General features: G+C 37.4%; 4 protein-coding genes across 4 annotated transcripts; 2 read left to right on the forward strand and 2 right to left on the reverse strand.

Annotated features, from left to right (window-relative positions):
• Positions 1–28: 28 nt before the first annotated feature.
• RO3G_03818 (uncharacterized protein) lies at positions 29–5,322 on the reverse strand (the record flags this gene model as incomplete). The annotated part of the gene is made up of 12 exons (XM_067658408.1): positions 29–1,077; positions 1,137–1,211; positions 1,350–1,407; positions 1,463–1,531; positions 1,718–1,848; positions 1,986–3,458; positions 3,509–4,025; positions 4,084–4,410; positions 4,551–4,656; positions 4,757–4,938; positions 4,991–5,094; positions 5,145–5,322. The coding sequence occupies 12 exons, from the start codon at positions 5,320–5,322 to the stop codon at positions 29–31; spliced, it is 4,269 nt and encodes a 1,422-aa protein (XP_067514509.1).
• A 2,342-nt stretch (positions 5,323–7,664) lies between these two features.
• On the forward strand, positions 7,665–9,383 carry RO3G_03819 (uncharacterized protein; the record flags this gene model as incomplete). The annotated part of the gene is made up of 3 exons (XM_067658409.1): positions 7,665–7,769; positions 7,819–8,037; positions 8,088–9,383. The coding sequence occupies 3 exons, from the start codon at positions 7,665–7,667 to the stop codon at positions 9,381–9,383; spliced, it is 1,620 nt and encodes a 539-aa protein (XP_067514510.1).
• Positions 9,384–10,048: 665 nt separating this feature from the next.
• Positions 10,049–11,162, forward strand: RO3G_03820 (uncharacterized protein; the record flags this gene model as incomplete). The annotated part of the gene is made up of 2 exons (XM_067658410.1): positions 10,049–10,577; positions 10,630–11,162. 2 exons carry the CDS (start codon positions 10,049–10,051, stop codon positions 11,160–11,162), a joined length of 1,062 nt encoding a protein of 353 aa, XP_067514511.1.
• Positions 11,163–12,010: 848 nt separating this feature from the next.
• Positions 12,011–14,005, reverse strand: RO3G_03821 (uncharacterized protein; the record flags this gene model as incomplete). Its single annotated transcript, XM_067658411.1, has 6 exons — positions 12,011–12,202; positions 12,261–12,400; positions 12,457–13,225; positions 13,277–13,515; positions 13,682–13,701; positions 13,815–14,005. The coding sequence occupies 6 exons, from the start codon at positions 14,003–14,005 to the stop codon at positions 12,011–12,013; spliced, it is 1,551 nt and encodes a 516-aa protein (XP_067514512.1).
• Between the last annotated feature and the right edge of the window lie 199 nt (positions 14,006–14,204).

Raw genomic sequence — 14,204 nt, forward strand, 5'->3', positions numbered from 1 at the left:
ATATACAAATACACTACATAAAAAATGTTTATCTCGTACTCATTCTTCGTGCTCGAACACGGAGTGTATGATCAAAAATAGGTCTTGTACTTGTCTTTCTTACTCGAACATGTCTTGTTGCCGTCGTCGTAGGTGGAGCGGTTGAAAGCGATGCGGTAGATGAGCTTGCTTCAGGGATAACAATAGCAGATAACGGCCTAGCAGCATGTCTTCTGTGTCTAAGACTGTTTTCACCAGGGAAAGTAGAAGCAGAAGCCGTGATGGGGCTTTCGGTGGTATCTTTATCCAAAAAGACCTGCTTCAATCCGGGTGTGACATGGAGAACAGAAGCACTCATACGTCTTCTTCCATCCGGTACCAAAAGACGATGATTTTGATTATATTCAAAGGGAGTCGTATTACTACTGTTGATGTCCAAAAGAGAGCTGGATGCTTCGGCCTGAATTGATCTTAACATCTTGTTAGCTCGCATATATATTGGATCCACGTTTTGAGTTGAGAAAGAAGGTTGAATACTGACACTGGTCGATCTCTGTCGCTGTCGCTGACTTCGTCGTCTGGTCTTGACATCCAAAGTATCTTTCTTGAGTTTATCCAGTAAGCTATACAAGATGGCTTTATCGCCATCATCTTCAGTTCCTTTAGGTTTGGTCGCGTTGCTATTGGCTCGCTTTCGTCGTTCTTGTTCCTTCTTCTTTTGCTTTTCAAGTCGTTCTTGTTTCAACCGATGTTCTTTGTAATCCGCAGAGCATTTCTCCCAACTCACCGAAAACTCTTTAAAGATGCCAAAGAACTCATCTGGTGGCATCTTTTTTGGATCCTCGCCATAAAATCGAACGGTTTGTTCATAGCTTTCTTCCATCTTTTTCGAGATCATACAGATCCGTTTAAATTCACTTAATGCCTCCTTGTAAAATCGATGCATTTCGACTGCAAATGTATCTACTTCCTTTAAGCCATCCTCTTGTTCCTCTGGGTCCTTTTCAGGTAGTGGAAAGTGATCCTTTAGTTCACTCTCAAGTTTGCTTAATCCCTGTTCGATGCTTTGATATTCTGATGTTATTTCGGCACGAGATGCTATTTGCGTGCATTTTAACGTCATTATTACTCTCTTTTTTTACTAGTACAATAGTTACCTTTTGCCGCTAATCCACATTCATCCAATTCTTCTAGGAAGGGTAGGACATTGGGAAAATTCTTTTCAACAGCCTCTACTAGGAAATGTAAAAGGGTGGTTGATTTCGATGTGCCTTTCGTGTCTATTAGCTTTTATTATTTAATTAAAATATGCTGTATGAAAGCGAGAATAGAAATGTCAAGTACCTTATTTATGCTAGCAATTTTGATACCAAAAGCACCACCACGATAGGTATTTCCATTCAAGAAGTTACCCAACAAAAGAATTAACTATTATAAAAATAAGGTTATTTTCATAAAAAAAATTGCAATGTGCTAAGCTTACATGTAAAAGATTTTTAAAACATTTGGCATCTTTCAATGCAACAGACGCGTTATAAACAGAAGTAATTTGCTACACAAAAGTAAGTGGATTGATTTCCTATGCCTCCTTTTTTTTATATACCTTGTGAAGTAAAGTATATCTCTCCCAAAATGAAGACTTGAATAAAATGCATTCAAGTCTTTCCTTCAATCTCGTCACTTTCATCATCTAATCAAAATTAGCTTCAATCGCATAAAAGAGAGATATGTTACTTACCTGCAAACAAAACTTTTCAGGTATTCCCAGCTTTTCAATCTCTTCTAGAGGAGCTTCCTCAAAAGGCTTTAATTTATCTACTTCTTCAGGAGTTGGAAGGTATTTCAGCAAGTTGAGAATAATCTGTTCGTCTAGAAAATAAGGATCCAATCGAAGAAAATAAAATCGAATTTCATCAAATGGTATCTTCTTTACTATATTCTTTATAAAAATATCTACCAACAAAAACATAAATTAAACATTTCAAAATCGTAGAGCAAAGACTTACTTAAATTGTAGGCTTTCTTGCTATCTAAAATCAATGTTTCCTCTCTTAAAGGTTTAGATTTGATCTCCACCACCGGTTTTTGTGCAAAAGTCACCTCAACGTCGTCAAACACACCGGCTCTAGCTAACTGATATTCCATCAACGAATCCGCCGATTCGATCTGTTTGTGAAGCGATAGTTCAATGTCTCGTTCGAAATCGTTCCAAATTGTTTGTTTGATATTGGCAAAGTTCATCTTTTCCCATTCGACAAATTTTAATTTTTGCTTGGCCTGGAATGCGCTTGGTTTTCTTCCAGTGTTGGCCAAAAATACAGGCGGTGGAGGTGGGTTGGATGGATCTCCAGTGTCTTCAGTAGCTGATAAAGGCGCCATCGGTGGAGGTGGAGGGGGTGGTGCCGCCGTGCTTTGTCCAGAAAGAGAGGGTAAAAGTGGTGGGGGCGGAGGAGGAGGGGGAGGAGGCAGTGCCTGAGCCGCTTCGTTGGCTACTTCCTTTTCATTTTCCTGTCCAAATATATAATTGTCAAATGTGATGCTTGGTTGTTGCTGTTCGCGTGGTAAGCTTGATTCCTCAGAGACCAAGCCTGTATTCTCTTCTTCATGATCCAATTCCTGGGTTTCCTCCTGTTCAGATATCATGTTTGTCGTCGTTGGTTCCTCGGGAACAGCATCTAAAGCATGAGCCTGTAAATCATCCACTGTACCAACATCATCTGGAATTGACTTTCGTGATCGTTGGCTTCCAGCTGTGCTCGAAGTCGCTGATTGTACAATGTCCTTTTCCGATACCTTTGGACTTGTATGATGGATGGAACTCTTTCGACTCACTGTTCCTGAAGAGGATTTTCTAGATCCTGTACTAGTGGTTGAATCCGTCGAGTTGACTCGTGCTTTTTTCGAAAGTGCATCGTTGCTTGATCTGCGTACAAAGCTACCAATCTTGGATTTGAGAGATTGTCGGATCGATTCTGAGATACCATGCTGGTTGGCTGCTGCTGTAGTCGTTACATTATTTGGTGCTTTGATTAGATTTTGATTATTCTCGGGAGATTTATGTACATGCTTGGTAGTGGTAGGGGCAGAAGAAGGTGGTAAAGCGGCAACCGCAGAGTTTTTTGGTGTTCTTTTGATTGTTGCTGTTGTTGTAGCAGCAGAAGGTTTCAAATGAGCATTTCTTTGTGGCTGTGGTTGTTGCTGTTGCTGTTGTTGTTGCTGCTGTTGTTGTTGTGTTGAAGTTGGATGACTTCTGACGCTTCTTCTCTTTTGTAAAGGGTTACCATATTCTGTAAGATTACGTACCGAGTCATGTAATTTTCTCATCTTTGTCTCCGTATCCAATAACTCTGATTTATAACGTTCTTCAGTACTTTTGAAGAATATTCTCAGCATAGTATTTGTTTGTCTTGATAGACTAAGATCTTTTTCAAGGTATTCTACTTTAGCTTCCAAAGATCTGATGAGATCTTCAGTTCCATCTATATAATAATCAATATACATATATACAGAATATCTATTGAAGCTTTACCAGTGTGTAGGCTGGTTTGACTGACAGAATGAGGGATCATCATATCTTCTTCTTGTTCTCTGGAAAACTTGGGTATCAAATTTTGAACAGTAAATTCACTGGCATTTTCTGTGTAATTATGCTGATCCATCACTACTTGTTGAACCAACATCTCAATCAGCTGAAATTGATAGTTACTCTTTTCTGGATTATCTCCAATCTTCAATAGATAACACAGTATGTGATGTAAGCTATCATAGCTTGTCGTGTTTTCAGTGACTGTTAATAAAGAGTGCAAGACGCTCATGGGATCCATCGTGAAGTAAGCTTCCATATCTTCCTGAATTGCATCTACCTCAATCTCTTCACGAAATTTTTGAATGGCCAAGTTGATGTGTTCATGGTTGAGCTGGGCCATCTTTTGGAAAATTTCATTGACACCAGCCTTTTCAAGCTCTTGACTTAGTAGTAATCTCTCTTTGCGATCCTCTACGACATCTGGCTTAACTAGGGTATTGATAAATAAGATACTAATAAACTAAAATCACACGAATGAATATAAAAAGTACACGTTATTTTTCCCCTTAAATGTTTACCATGTATTGCGTAATCTGTGAATCACCAGCGCCCACCATGCCTGTTGCCTTCAAATCCTCACTGGCACCTACTGCAGATCCCATTTTCCCTCTTCCATCTAGTGTTTTCTCCAATGCTTGTAACCATGCATCAAATCGCCCAAAGTCTTTTCCAAATTGCTTTAAAAGCTCCATGCCGTGTAATACCATAGAACGGCCGTTAGGTAAAAAACAAAACGCAGTGAGTGATTCGCATGCTTGTGTTCTTGATGGAATATACGGTGATAAGAGTGAGACACAGAAATTATCGATGATTCGAGAATGCTTGAAGGCTTCTTGTATACCAGACTTTTTATGCGGGTTAGTCTCGAGTAGTAGTTGTTTCTGTATGTTTACCTTCTTGTTCATTAGTGTATTAAGACATTTTAATATTTCAAGTTCTATTTTATGATCTGTTTGTGTTCTGCACCCTATTTTAGTATACACACATCATAGCCATCTTTTTCGTTGTACCTATTTTTCTTTTTATGGATTGATCCAAGTTCTTTGGCAATGATTTGCATACCACCATCTTGAATGAACCGTTCTAACCAACTATAGTCCGTAGTATAAGTATATATTCGCTAGATAACAATAATAAACTTGCCTATCTGAGGTTCTTATATAGTAAGATACTTCCAAAATAAGTTCATACGTAATGCCTTTTTGTCTTTGCTTATAAAGTATTTTTACATAATTAGGTGGTGCCGTCTTTTTAGATGAAGAATTATTATTGGCAAATTTCAGTTGTGAATTCGATGGTTTTTTTGAAATGGGGTTCTTTAAGTATTCGTCAGATAAACTAGCAAGTTGTTCCTCACTCAGATCAAGTTGTTTCTATCACATAATGATTAGTTTTTCTTTCTTGTCATTCTAAATCAATATTTACTGCTACTTCAGTAAACAAGTCTTCTTGATCGTCTTCATCGTCATCGTTTAAATTGAATGTTAATGTTTCTTGTTTTTTATAATCAACGACAGATCCCTTTTTTTCTATAAGATGTCTTAGATATTGTTTCAATAAGTTGGTATGTTTCATGTACCTGAATTCACTCCTGGATTTATTTTTGACGACTTTTTTGGTGTTTTGTTTGAAATGATTAAAGGAGGTGTACTGGTTATTGAAGTCACCGAACTTCTTCTTGAATAACTTGTTGTTCTTAATCTACCATTTGGCTTTCTGGTGCTTCTTTTATTGCCAATATTTGAAATGAAGTCCATTATCTAATTAATATAGCTCTCACACGATAAAGTGTGGGCAAAAAAATATCCTTCCCGAAAAAAGAGGGAAAAAAATTTGATACACTCTAGGAGAGAGATTTTTTTTTTTCATTGTTACTTTTTATCCGTGTTACAAATGCTTTTTTTTTAAGCACTTTCCTTGACCATGTAGTGTGAATGGGCGGGTGTTAATTTACCCAAAAAGGGTACATAAAGAAACATAGAAAGATAATCGGAGAAGCAAATGATGGTAATGCTTCTCTTTCTTTTATATTAAAATACAGAATTGTTTAATGATTTATTAAACTTTATTGATAAAAGGAGAGTAATGTAAGGTATCATTTGGTATAACTTTATAGAAAAAAAAAAGGAGTATTGTACCCACATACTCACCTTGATACAATAATCCAGTTTTTCATGTTTAGATAACAGTTTATATAACAGCTGTCCAATAACGCTTGAGTAACCAAAGTTGAGATTTTCAGAACTATAATTTATTTTGTACATATATAAATCTACAATCATTAAAAACTTTGATCTTTAATATAAGTGATTTGATATTAACCTCAAGTCTTTAATTGAATACTCATAAGGGCAAATCCAAAGGAATAAACTCAAAAGAAGCACTTTCAAAATGCCAAAACTCAGATTTAAAAATTTTGAGTTTAAAATTGCATTGATCGGAGTGTCAAACAAACCATACGATATACCCCAAAGTGGTACTGGAAAAGCAAACTATGATGAGTTAAAAAGCTACTTTATCTTTTTTATATAGCTTCAGTTGAGCATAAAATCCTTTAAGAAGTTTAAGCATTTTTTTACGAGATAATCCACAACAGCTATACATCTTCGTAAAATAAAAGGCTTTTTATATCATCCTCAATCAAAATATGGAAGCAGATCTCTAACCAGTCACTTTTTTTGTTATTATAATGTGCAGCTTGGTTGATAAAAGGAAAATTTCCAAGATCTAATATGATCTTTAGTCGCTAGGCCAATTTAACCATATTTTAAGCTTAGGCCAAAGACAAACCAAAATCACAACAAAGCTTTGAAAAAAAAAGTTTTTTAACCAAAGCATAGGGCTCTATAAGCTAGCAAAATTCTCAAACACATTATTCATCTCGCCTTCTCCAAAACAGTAGCGTCGAATTTTTTTTGGATTATTTCAATGTCAGGCAAACCCAATATAAATATTATCAGTGAATTGATCAGGACCGAATGTCAGTAGAGCAACCGAACCAACATGGTTTAGGAACTCATAGAATAACTTTTGGTATGCTAAAATATGAACCCATGTTTCTGAAAAACAGCAGACAGCCTCATAAATGATTCTGGTCAAGGGATCTTTACATATCTCGTTTTTAGGCTTCCAAATTTATACAGCATTGAGCAATTATTTCAATGTAGCGTCCACAACATTGAAAGAATCCAAAATACAATGGTTAGACCTGAACGCTTCCACAAAAAGCGACTTGGTCATCATTTAATCTCCAAATTTGAAATTCCTTTTGTTTTGGCAAGCAGGAGAGCAAGAAAAACAGCCAAACTGTCCAGCTAGGATATTGTAATGAATATGGATCGCAAGTCATTTTATTTGCCAATGAAGGACGATATCATAAAAGTGAGTGGGTTCAATTGAAAAATTCTAAGCATAATTAGGCTGTTGCACCGTTCAAGAACTGAAGCTGGCCTAAAGAAAATGGAAGAGCATAATAAATGGATTTTTTTTTCATAAAACTGAGAAAAGTAAAATTCAATATCAATGACACTTTTGCTAAAGGTTAATTTTTATTTTTACAAATTAGGTTTAAAAGCCAAAGCAATTGAGAGATTATGTATTTTATAGCCAAAATATAGGTGTTAAGTATAGCTTTTTATTTTAGACTTGAACTTTTAAAACAGTTCATGAACTTTGCTGACTTTCAAAGTATATTTCACAATCTTACCAGTCTTTGAGGATATTTATTGTTTAAAAATGCGATTGTTCCATTTATTGAAGTTTGTCTTTTGTCATAAATCACTGGATATCCTTTGTGTTAGTATATTACTTATTCTGATCATTTACTACGGTGTGTGTCATTATCCCTTATATCCATTTAAAGAAAATACACAAGTTCAACTATCCCTTCTCTCCCTTTCTCCCCCTTTTTTTTTTTTTTTTTTCTGTGAAGGGTCCCATCAAAAGGGGGTAGAAATTGCTTACGATGACAAGTTTTAGTTGGTTAAAATAATAGATAGCAAACATATAAAAAGTCACACTGAAGTCTGGGAGTTGGAAGCCCGCTTTAGAAATAAAATGGCCCTGTTGGTCCTTTTCTTTTCTGCTTGTCCTGCAAACAATGACATCTCGCATTTTAACCGCGCCTTTAAAGAATCCTTTATATAAAAAGGCCATTTCTTCCGTCCTTAAACGATCTGAATCAACATTTAGTCAAAATGCAGAGGTAGAAAATGGCTTAAATTTAGGAAAAATAATTTTTAAAAATATGATAGAAAATCACAGTGAATGGATTTCCTACGATTGTTCAAGAATATTCCAAAGCATCAACCGGCCTTTGCAAGATAACAACACTTCCTAATGGCATTCGAGTGACTTCTGAAAATACCCCTGGACATTTTAGCGCAGTCGGTGTTTATGTTGATGCTGGTAGTCGTTATGAAACTGCAAAGGTGCGAGGTGTGAGTCATATTTTGGACCGACTAGCTTTCAAGGTACTTTGAAAAAGAAGAAAAATTGAGTAGACAGTAACATATAGGTATAGAGTACAAAAAATCGTTCAGCCGATGAGATTGTAGCCGAATTAGAATCATTAGGTGGAAATATCATGTGCTCTTCCTCTCGTGAATCTATAATGTACCAATCTGCCATTTTCTCTCAAGATCTCAGCCGCGTCTTGTCACTTTTCTCAGATGTTGTTTGCCACCCGACGATCGACCCCTTAGAAGTAGAGGAACAAAGACAGACAGCGATGTATGAAATTGAAGAGATTTGGTCCAAGCCAGAAATGATCTTGCCAGAGATTTTGCACACAGCGGCGTACAAGGGCAACACGCTGGGTAACCCTTTGCTCTGTCCACCAGAAAACTTGCAGACAATGACGCCTGAATTAATTCACGATTACAAAAACACTTGGTACCGACCAGAACGTATGGTGATTGCCGCTTGTGGTACTGAACATGAACAGGTGGTTGATTTGGCTATGAGATACTTTGGCGATATTCCTAAATCAAAAGAAAATCTGGATTCAGTCATGACCCACTTGGAAATTTTGAAAAAACAACAAAAGCCGGCCAAATCCTCTTTGATCTCCACACTGCTGTCATCTTCAGGAAAGACACCACTGGAGATTGCTACACAACCAGCCCACTACACGGGTGGCATGGAATTTTTAGAGTTGGAATACGAGGCTCCCTTGAACCATGTCTATGTCGCCTTTGAAGGTGTATCCATTGATGATCCCGACATTTATGCCTTGACCACACTTCAAATCCTCTTGGGCGGTGGAGGTTCCTTCTCGGCCGGCGGTCCTGGTAAAGGCATGTACTCTCGTCTGTTCACCAACGTTCTCAACCAACACTACTGGGTTGAATCCTGTCAGGCCTTCAACCACTGCTACACTGATTCGGGTCTCTTTGGTATCGCAGGCTCTTGTCAACCCGAATACACCAATGCGTTGGTCGAAGTCATCTGTCGTGAGCTGGACACGGTTGCTCGCAGTGGTCGCTGGGGCGTGACCGATGTGGAGCTCAATCGAGCCAAGAACCAGCTAAAGAGCTCACTACTGATGAATCTCGAAAGTCGTATGGTTCAGCTCGAAGACCTGGGTCGACAGGTTCAGGTGCACGGTAAAAAGACGGGTATTGATGAAATGCTCGCAAAGATCGATCAAGTCGATATGGATGAGCTCAGAAGGGTCGCCAGTAGGGTTGTACGAGGGGCCGTGAGTGTGACAAGTGGTGGTACAGGACGCGCGACTATTGTGGCACAAGGAAACCTTGCAGGAGTCACTGATTTTAATAAAGTGGTTGAAAAGTATGGATTGGGAAGTGGAAAATAAAAATAAAATGATAGATTTAATGTAAACATATTATCTTTTGTAATTCATCTTGGCTTTTTTTTTTTTTTTACTCCTTTCTCTTCATCTTAGATCTCTGTTTATAATTTCATGTAAAATGATTTACTTTCCTAAAGAAAAAAAAAATCAGTATTAGACATGATGGTTGAGCTAAAGAAAATCTCTCAAGTGATTGATTATCCATCCAGTATGCACATTGATTTTTTCTCTCTCTCTCTCCCCTTCTCCTTAGATTAAAGAATCAACTTGTGTATCTTTTAATATATGTTCTGAAGCATTCTTGGATGGTTTACAGCGATCTTGTAAACAATTAAAAAAAAGGAGATAGAAAAAAAGTACGCGTGGGATATGGGTTGTGTGTGTTACGCCCTTTTTCTCCCTTTTTTTTGCCACTTGAATAAAACGAAAAGGAAAAAAAAAAAAAGTAATAATCAAAAGGAGAGAGAAAGGAGAGGAAAAAAAGTACACAGACCATGTTTCTAACATAAACATCAAAATAAACCTGCGTTTTAATAATAATGTTTACTCCCCCCCCCCTTTTTTTTTGCAAACGTGCGTATATAAACAATTGCTTCCTTATTCTGTTGCTTATTTTCATTATTCTTTATCTTTTTCTTTTTCTTTTTTTTTATTAATAATATTGTTACATGGGACAACATCAATTCCTAAATGAATTTATTGACAATAAATCAATCCAACTGGTATCCATTATTGGTTCAAGCACTTATGGTGTGGTTTATTTGGGTCATTATGTTTATACCAACCGTTATTATGCGGTGAAATGTATAGGAGATAATCATTTTACAGACAATGAAATCTACATACATTCTCTACTCTCTGGACATGAACACATCTTAACACTTGAAAAAGTGGTCAAGGAACGCAACCATGTCTTTATCGTGATGGAATACGCATCTGAAGGTGATTTATTTTCAACTTTAACCAAATCACAGCCTTCCATCATTGGAAACACGCGAATGATCCGCCACTTGTTCTTGCAATTACTGGATGCTGTACAACACTGCCATGATCATTTTATTGCTCACCGTGACCTCAAACCGGAAAATATCTTGCTTCTTTCCAACTGTCGCGTCAAATTGGCGGATTTTGGCCTGTCGACAAACCAAACATTCGCAGACGAATTTAACTGTGGTTCTGCATTTTATCTCTCACCTGGTAAGAAAGGAACAAGAAGATTCTTTTGCGGTAGTGAATAACCTGTCTGTAGAATGTCAAGGGTTCACCATTTGTCCAAAGACCAAGCAAAGACAACGTGTGACGTATTATAACACGTTTACAAACGACATTTGGAGTCTTGGTATCATCCTGATCAACCTTGTCACTGGAAGAAATCCTTGGCGACAGGCCCATTTGAACGATAAAGCATTTGTCTCCTTTATTGAACAACCCCATCTCTTCTTTCGTACACTCTTTCAAGACATCTCCAAAGGATTGGAACGTATCTTGCTTCGTATCTTTTCACTTGATCCCGCACAAAGAATCTCTTTACATGACTTAAGAGTGATGGTGCTACGGTGTAAGTCGTTTACTACTTCACCTACAAAGCAACCGTGGATCATCACCCCTCCACCTTCCTTGCCACGACCTACCACATTTGGAACTGGACGGCTTTCATCATTTGAGAATACCGTCTTGGCTTATATCGGAAACTATACGGATGATGATATGTTATGTAAAGATCATTTGGAATCTTGCAATAGCAAACATTCCTTCTTTGATCAAGTATCAATTGCATCTTAAATTGTAGTATTTCCTTTGCTTAAATTTGTACATTATTTATAAATTATTGATAGAACCCCCCCCCCTTTTTTTTTTTCTCTCACATTCTAAATTGTTTTGTTCTTATCCATTCATTTGTACTCTTGAATAAAGTGCTTGTGCTACAAAAGAAGTCTGATGCAATCAGTAAGAATATAAAATGTTGATGTTCATAATTAAACGTAGTGTGATGTGCATCGAATAATAATATTGAATGAATTCTTTTTCATAACCTTCAAAAAGGATAAAACAAAAAGTACTATCTAATCAACCAAGATGTGAATACAATGAATTTTTTTTTTCGTCTTGTTTGCAAATTCTTTTAATTTCTGCTTTTATTCAATATTTTATTATCTCTCAATTTATTGTTCACTCTTGGTGCCCTTGCATTTACATTAAATCAAATAATCAGGAAATTCAAGGTTATTTTCTCCTTACTCCTTCCATGATGATAACCGCACAAATCACCCCTCTAAACTTACAATAAGGTCATGAGTCATACCCAAGTTACTTTATGGACCAAATACATGGCCCGCAGCTTTATGATGATTTCCACAAATAGAAATGATCTGCTTGTGCTGTACATATCATCAAAATAGACAATCCAGCCGATTTTGAACCTTATGCAAACAGTTTAATAAACTGATAAACAAAAACATTACTTGTGGGAGGGGAATCCTAATGCCTTGCATCACTAGCATCATCCACCGGCTGTGCTATGCCAAAAATAGATTAATAACAAGTTTCTCCAAACAGTGATTTCTATGACACACAAGATGAATGTGCTTTTTATTAACATAGTTTTCAAACTATAGAAACATCTAAGGAAATTATTTGACGCGTGCATGCAACACAAACTGTTGAATAAATAAAGAGGATACAACACCAAGAATAGAGACAATAATACAGAAATAAAAGGCATAACGAATGGAGATTTCATATGTATCCAAGACAATAGCAAGGTCATCTGGAGAAAGAAGGTTGCGAACTTCTGTCATTGATTTGCGTGCAATTTCAATAACCTACAGATTCAACTTGAGCTCTCTCTCTCTCCCTTTTTCATTTTATCTATTCATTTACCTCTTCCGCATTGGGTCCCTTGATCTTTTCTGTCAATATCTGTTTTACCAATCCTTGGAATATAGCAGATGTGGCAGAGATACCAATGACACCACCCGATGAACGAAACAGATAAGATATGGATGTAATCGTTGCCATTTCTACATTTGCACATTTAGCCTCTCCCCTTTTTTAATCATCATTCAATCCTGATTACCTGAACTTCCTACACATGACAACATGGCTACAAGAGCAGTGGTCACAATCGCACCCGAAGAAAATCCATCGAGCATCAAGCAGATCACGATAAAAGTAAGTGAGGTCTCTTTTGTCCAAAGACTGATACCGATCATAGATGCCATGGAGATCAAGGAAGTGACGATGATAAAGCGACGATACTCTCCTGTATGTGCCATCCAGAAGCCCGAAGAAAGTGATCCGCAAGACATAGAGGCCACCTTGGGAAGAAAGAAGAGACCAGCTCGAGAAGGTGAATAGCCCAGGATGCCCTGGAAAAAGAGCGGGGTGGTATAAGTCATGGCAAAAGAACACATGACGACAAAGAAATTACTCAAGGCACAGGCAAAGGGTGTACGACTGGAGATGATGGACCAAGGCATGAGCGGGTTTTGGGCAACATGTTTTTCGATCCAACAAAACACAATACTCAAGATCACAGAAGTCATGAGTAAGCCGTACACCAAAGGATCGCTCCACGCACGAGAATTTCCTCCCATCGAGGTCGCTAACAGAAAGCAGACCACAGCAGATACCACAGCGGAGGCACCCAAGTAATCAATCTTTTTAAATCGATCCAACAGTGTGCTTCCAGCGTCCTCTTGTTCCTTCAAGTTGTAATTTGTAAGCAAGTAACCGCCCACATAAAGGGATATAAACAAAAGAGGCAAGTTGATATAGAAGCAATATCTCCAGCTGAGATTATCTGTAATCAAGCCTCCCAAGGGAGCGCCAATCACAGAGCCAAGCTATCGTTCAAAACAGTAAGCCCCTCATTCGATCTATCCTCAAGTACTTACACCGTAAGCGATGTTTGCATAACCTTGGTATTTTCCTCTTTCTCTCAGTGACACCAAATCACTCGTGATGACAGCCGATAGCGTATTCATGCCTCCTCCTCCAATACCGGCTATACCACGAGAAATGACCAAGGTCCATAAATCATTCGAAGCACCACACATGGCAGATCCAATAAAGAACACAACAGTAGCAAACAACATGGAGGTCTTTCTGCCAAATGCATCGGAAATTCGGCCATCTATTTTATGATTTGAGTCTTTATCTTTCTTTCTCATCTTTCTTACACAGTGGCTGTAATGCTGTATAACTCAGCATGTAAGCTGTAGCGATCCATACGACTTTGTTTGATCTATGCAACACAAGTCAACCGTCTTTCTCTCAAGCTTTGTTTTCTTTTTGCTTACTGTTTAAATTCAGTGCCAATCTGTGGATAAATGGTTGCTACAATCGATGCATCCAGTGATGCTAATGCAACACCTACCCAAAGGCTTCAAAGATAGTTTAATGGACAGCGATTTTTACAAGAATTTAATTTACCCAATTAAAACAACCCAAAGAGGAGAACCATTTAATCGCTTTGCTAATATTTCATCTGTATTAGGTGATTTCCTTATACTTTCATCATCAGAACTTGTTACAATTGTAATGCTGCCTTCTCTATCATCTTCAATGGTCGTATAATTCTTTTTTAGCAAGGGTGATCGCTCTGTTGCTTCAGTTGAAGACATATTTCCTATAGAAAGCAAAAGCAAAAGCAAAAAAAAAAAAAAAAAAAAGAACAAAGCAGATGCCTTAAATCTTAAAGTATTTAAATGCCGAAATTTCACAAGTCACTCTTTAGAAAAGATCCACTATTGGCAAAAAGGTTTTGTGACCAAAGATTATAGTGCTTTATTCCTGGTGAGAAAGCTTTTGAGTTATTTTTAA

This window comes from Rhizopus delemar, genomic scaffold, assembly GCF_000149305.1.
Source record: "Rhizopus delemar RA 99-880 supercont3.2 genomic scaffold, whole genome shotgun sequence".
NCBI classification, from domain to species: Eukaryota; Fungi; Mucoromycota; class Mucoromycetes; order Mucorales; family Rhizopodaceae; genus Rhizopus; species Rhizopus delemar.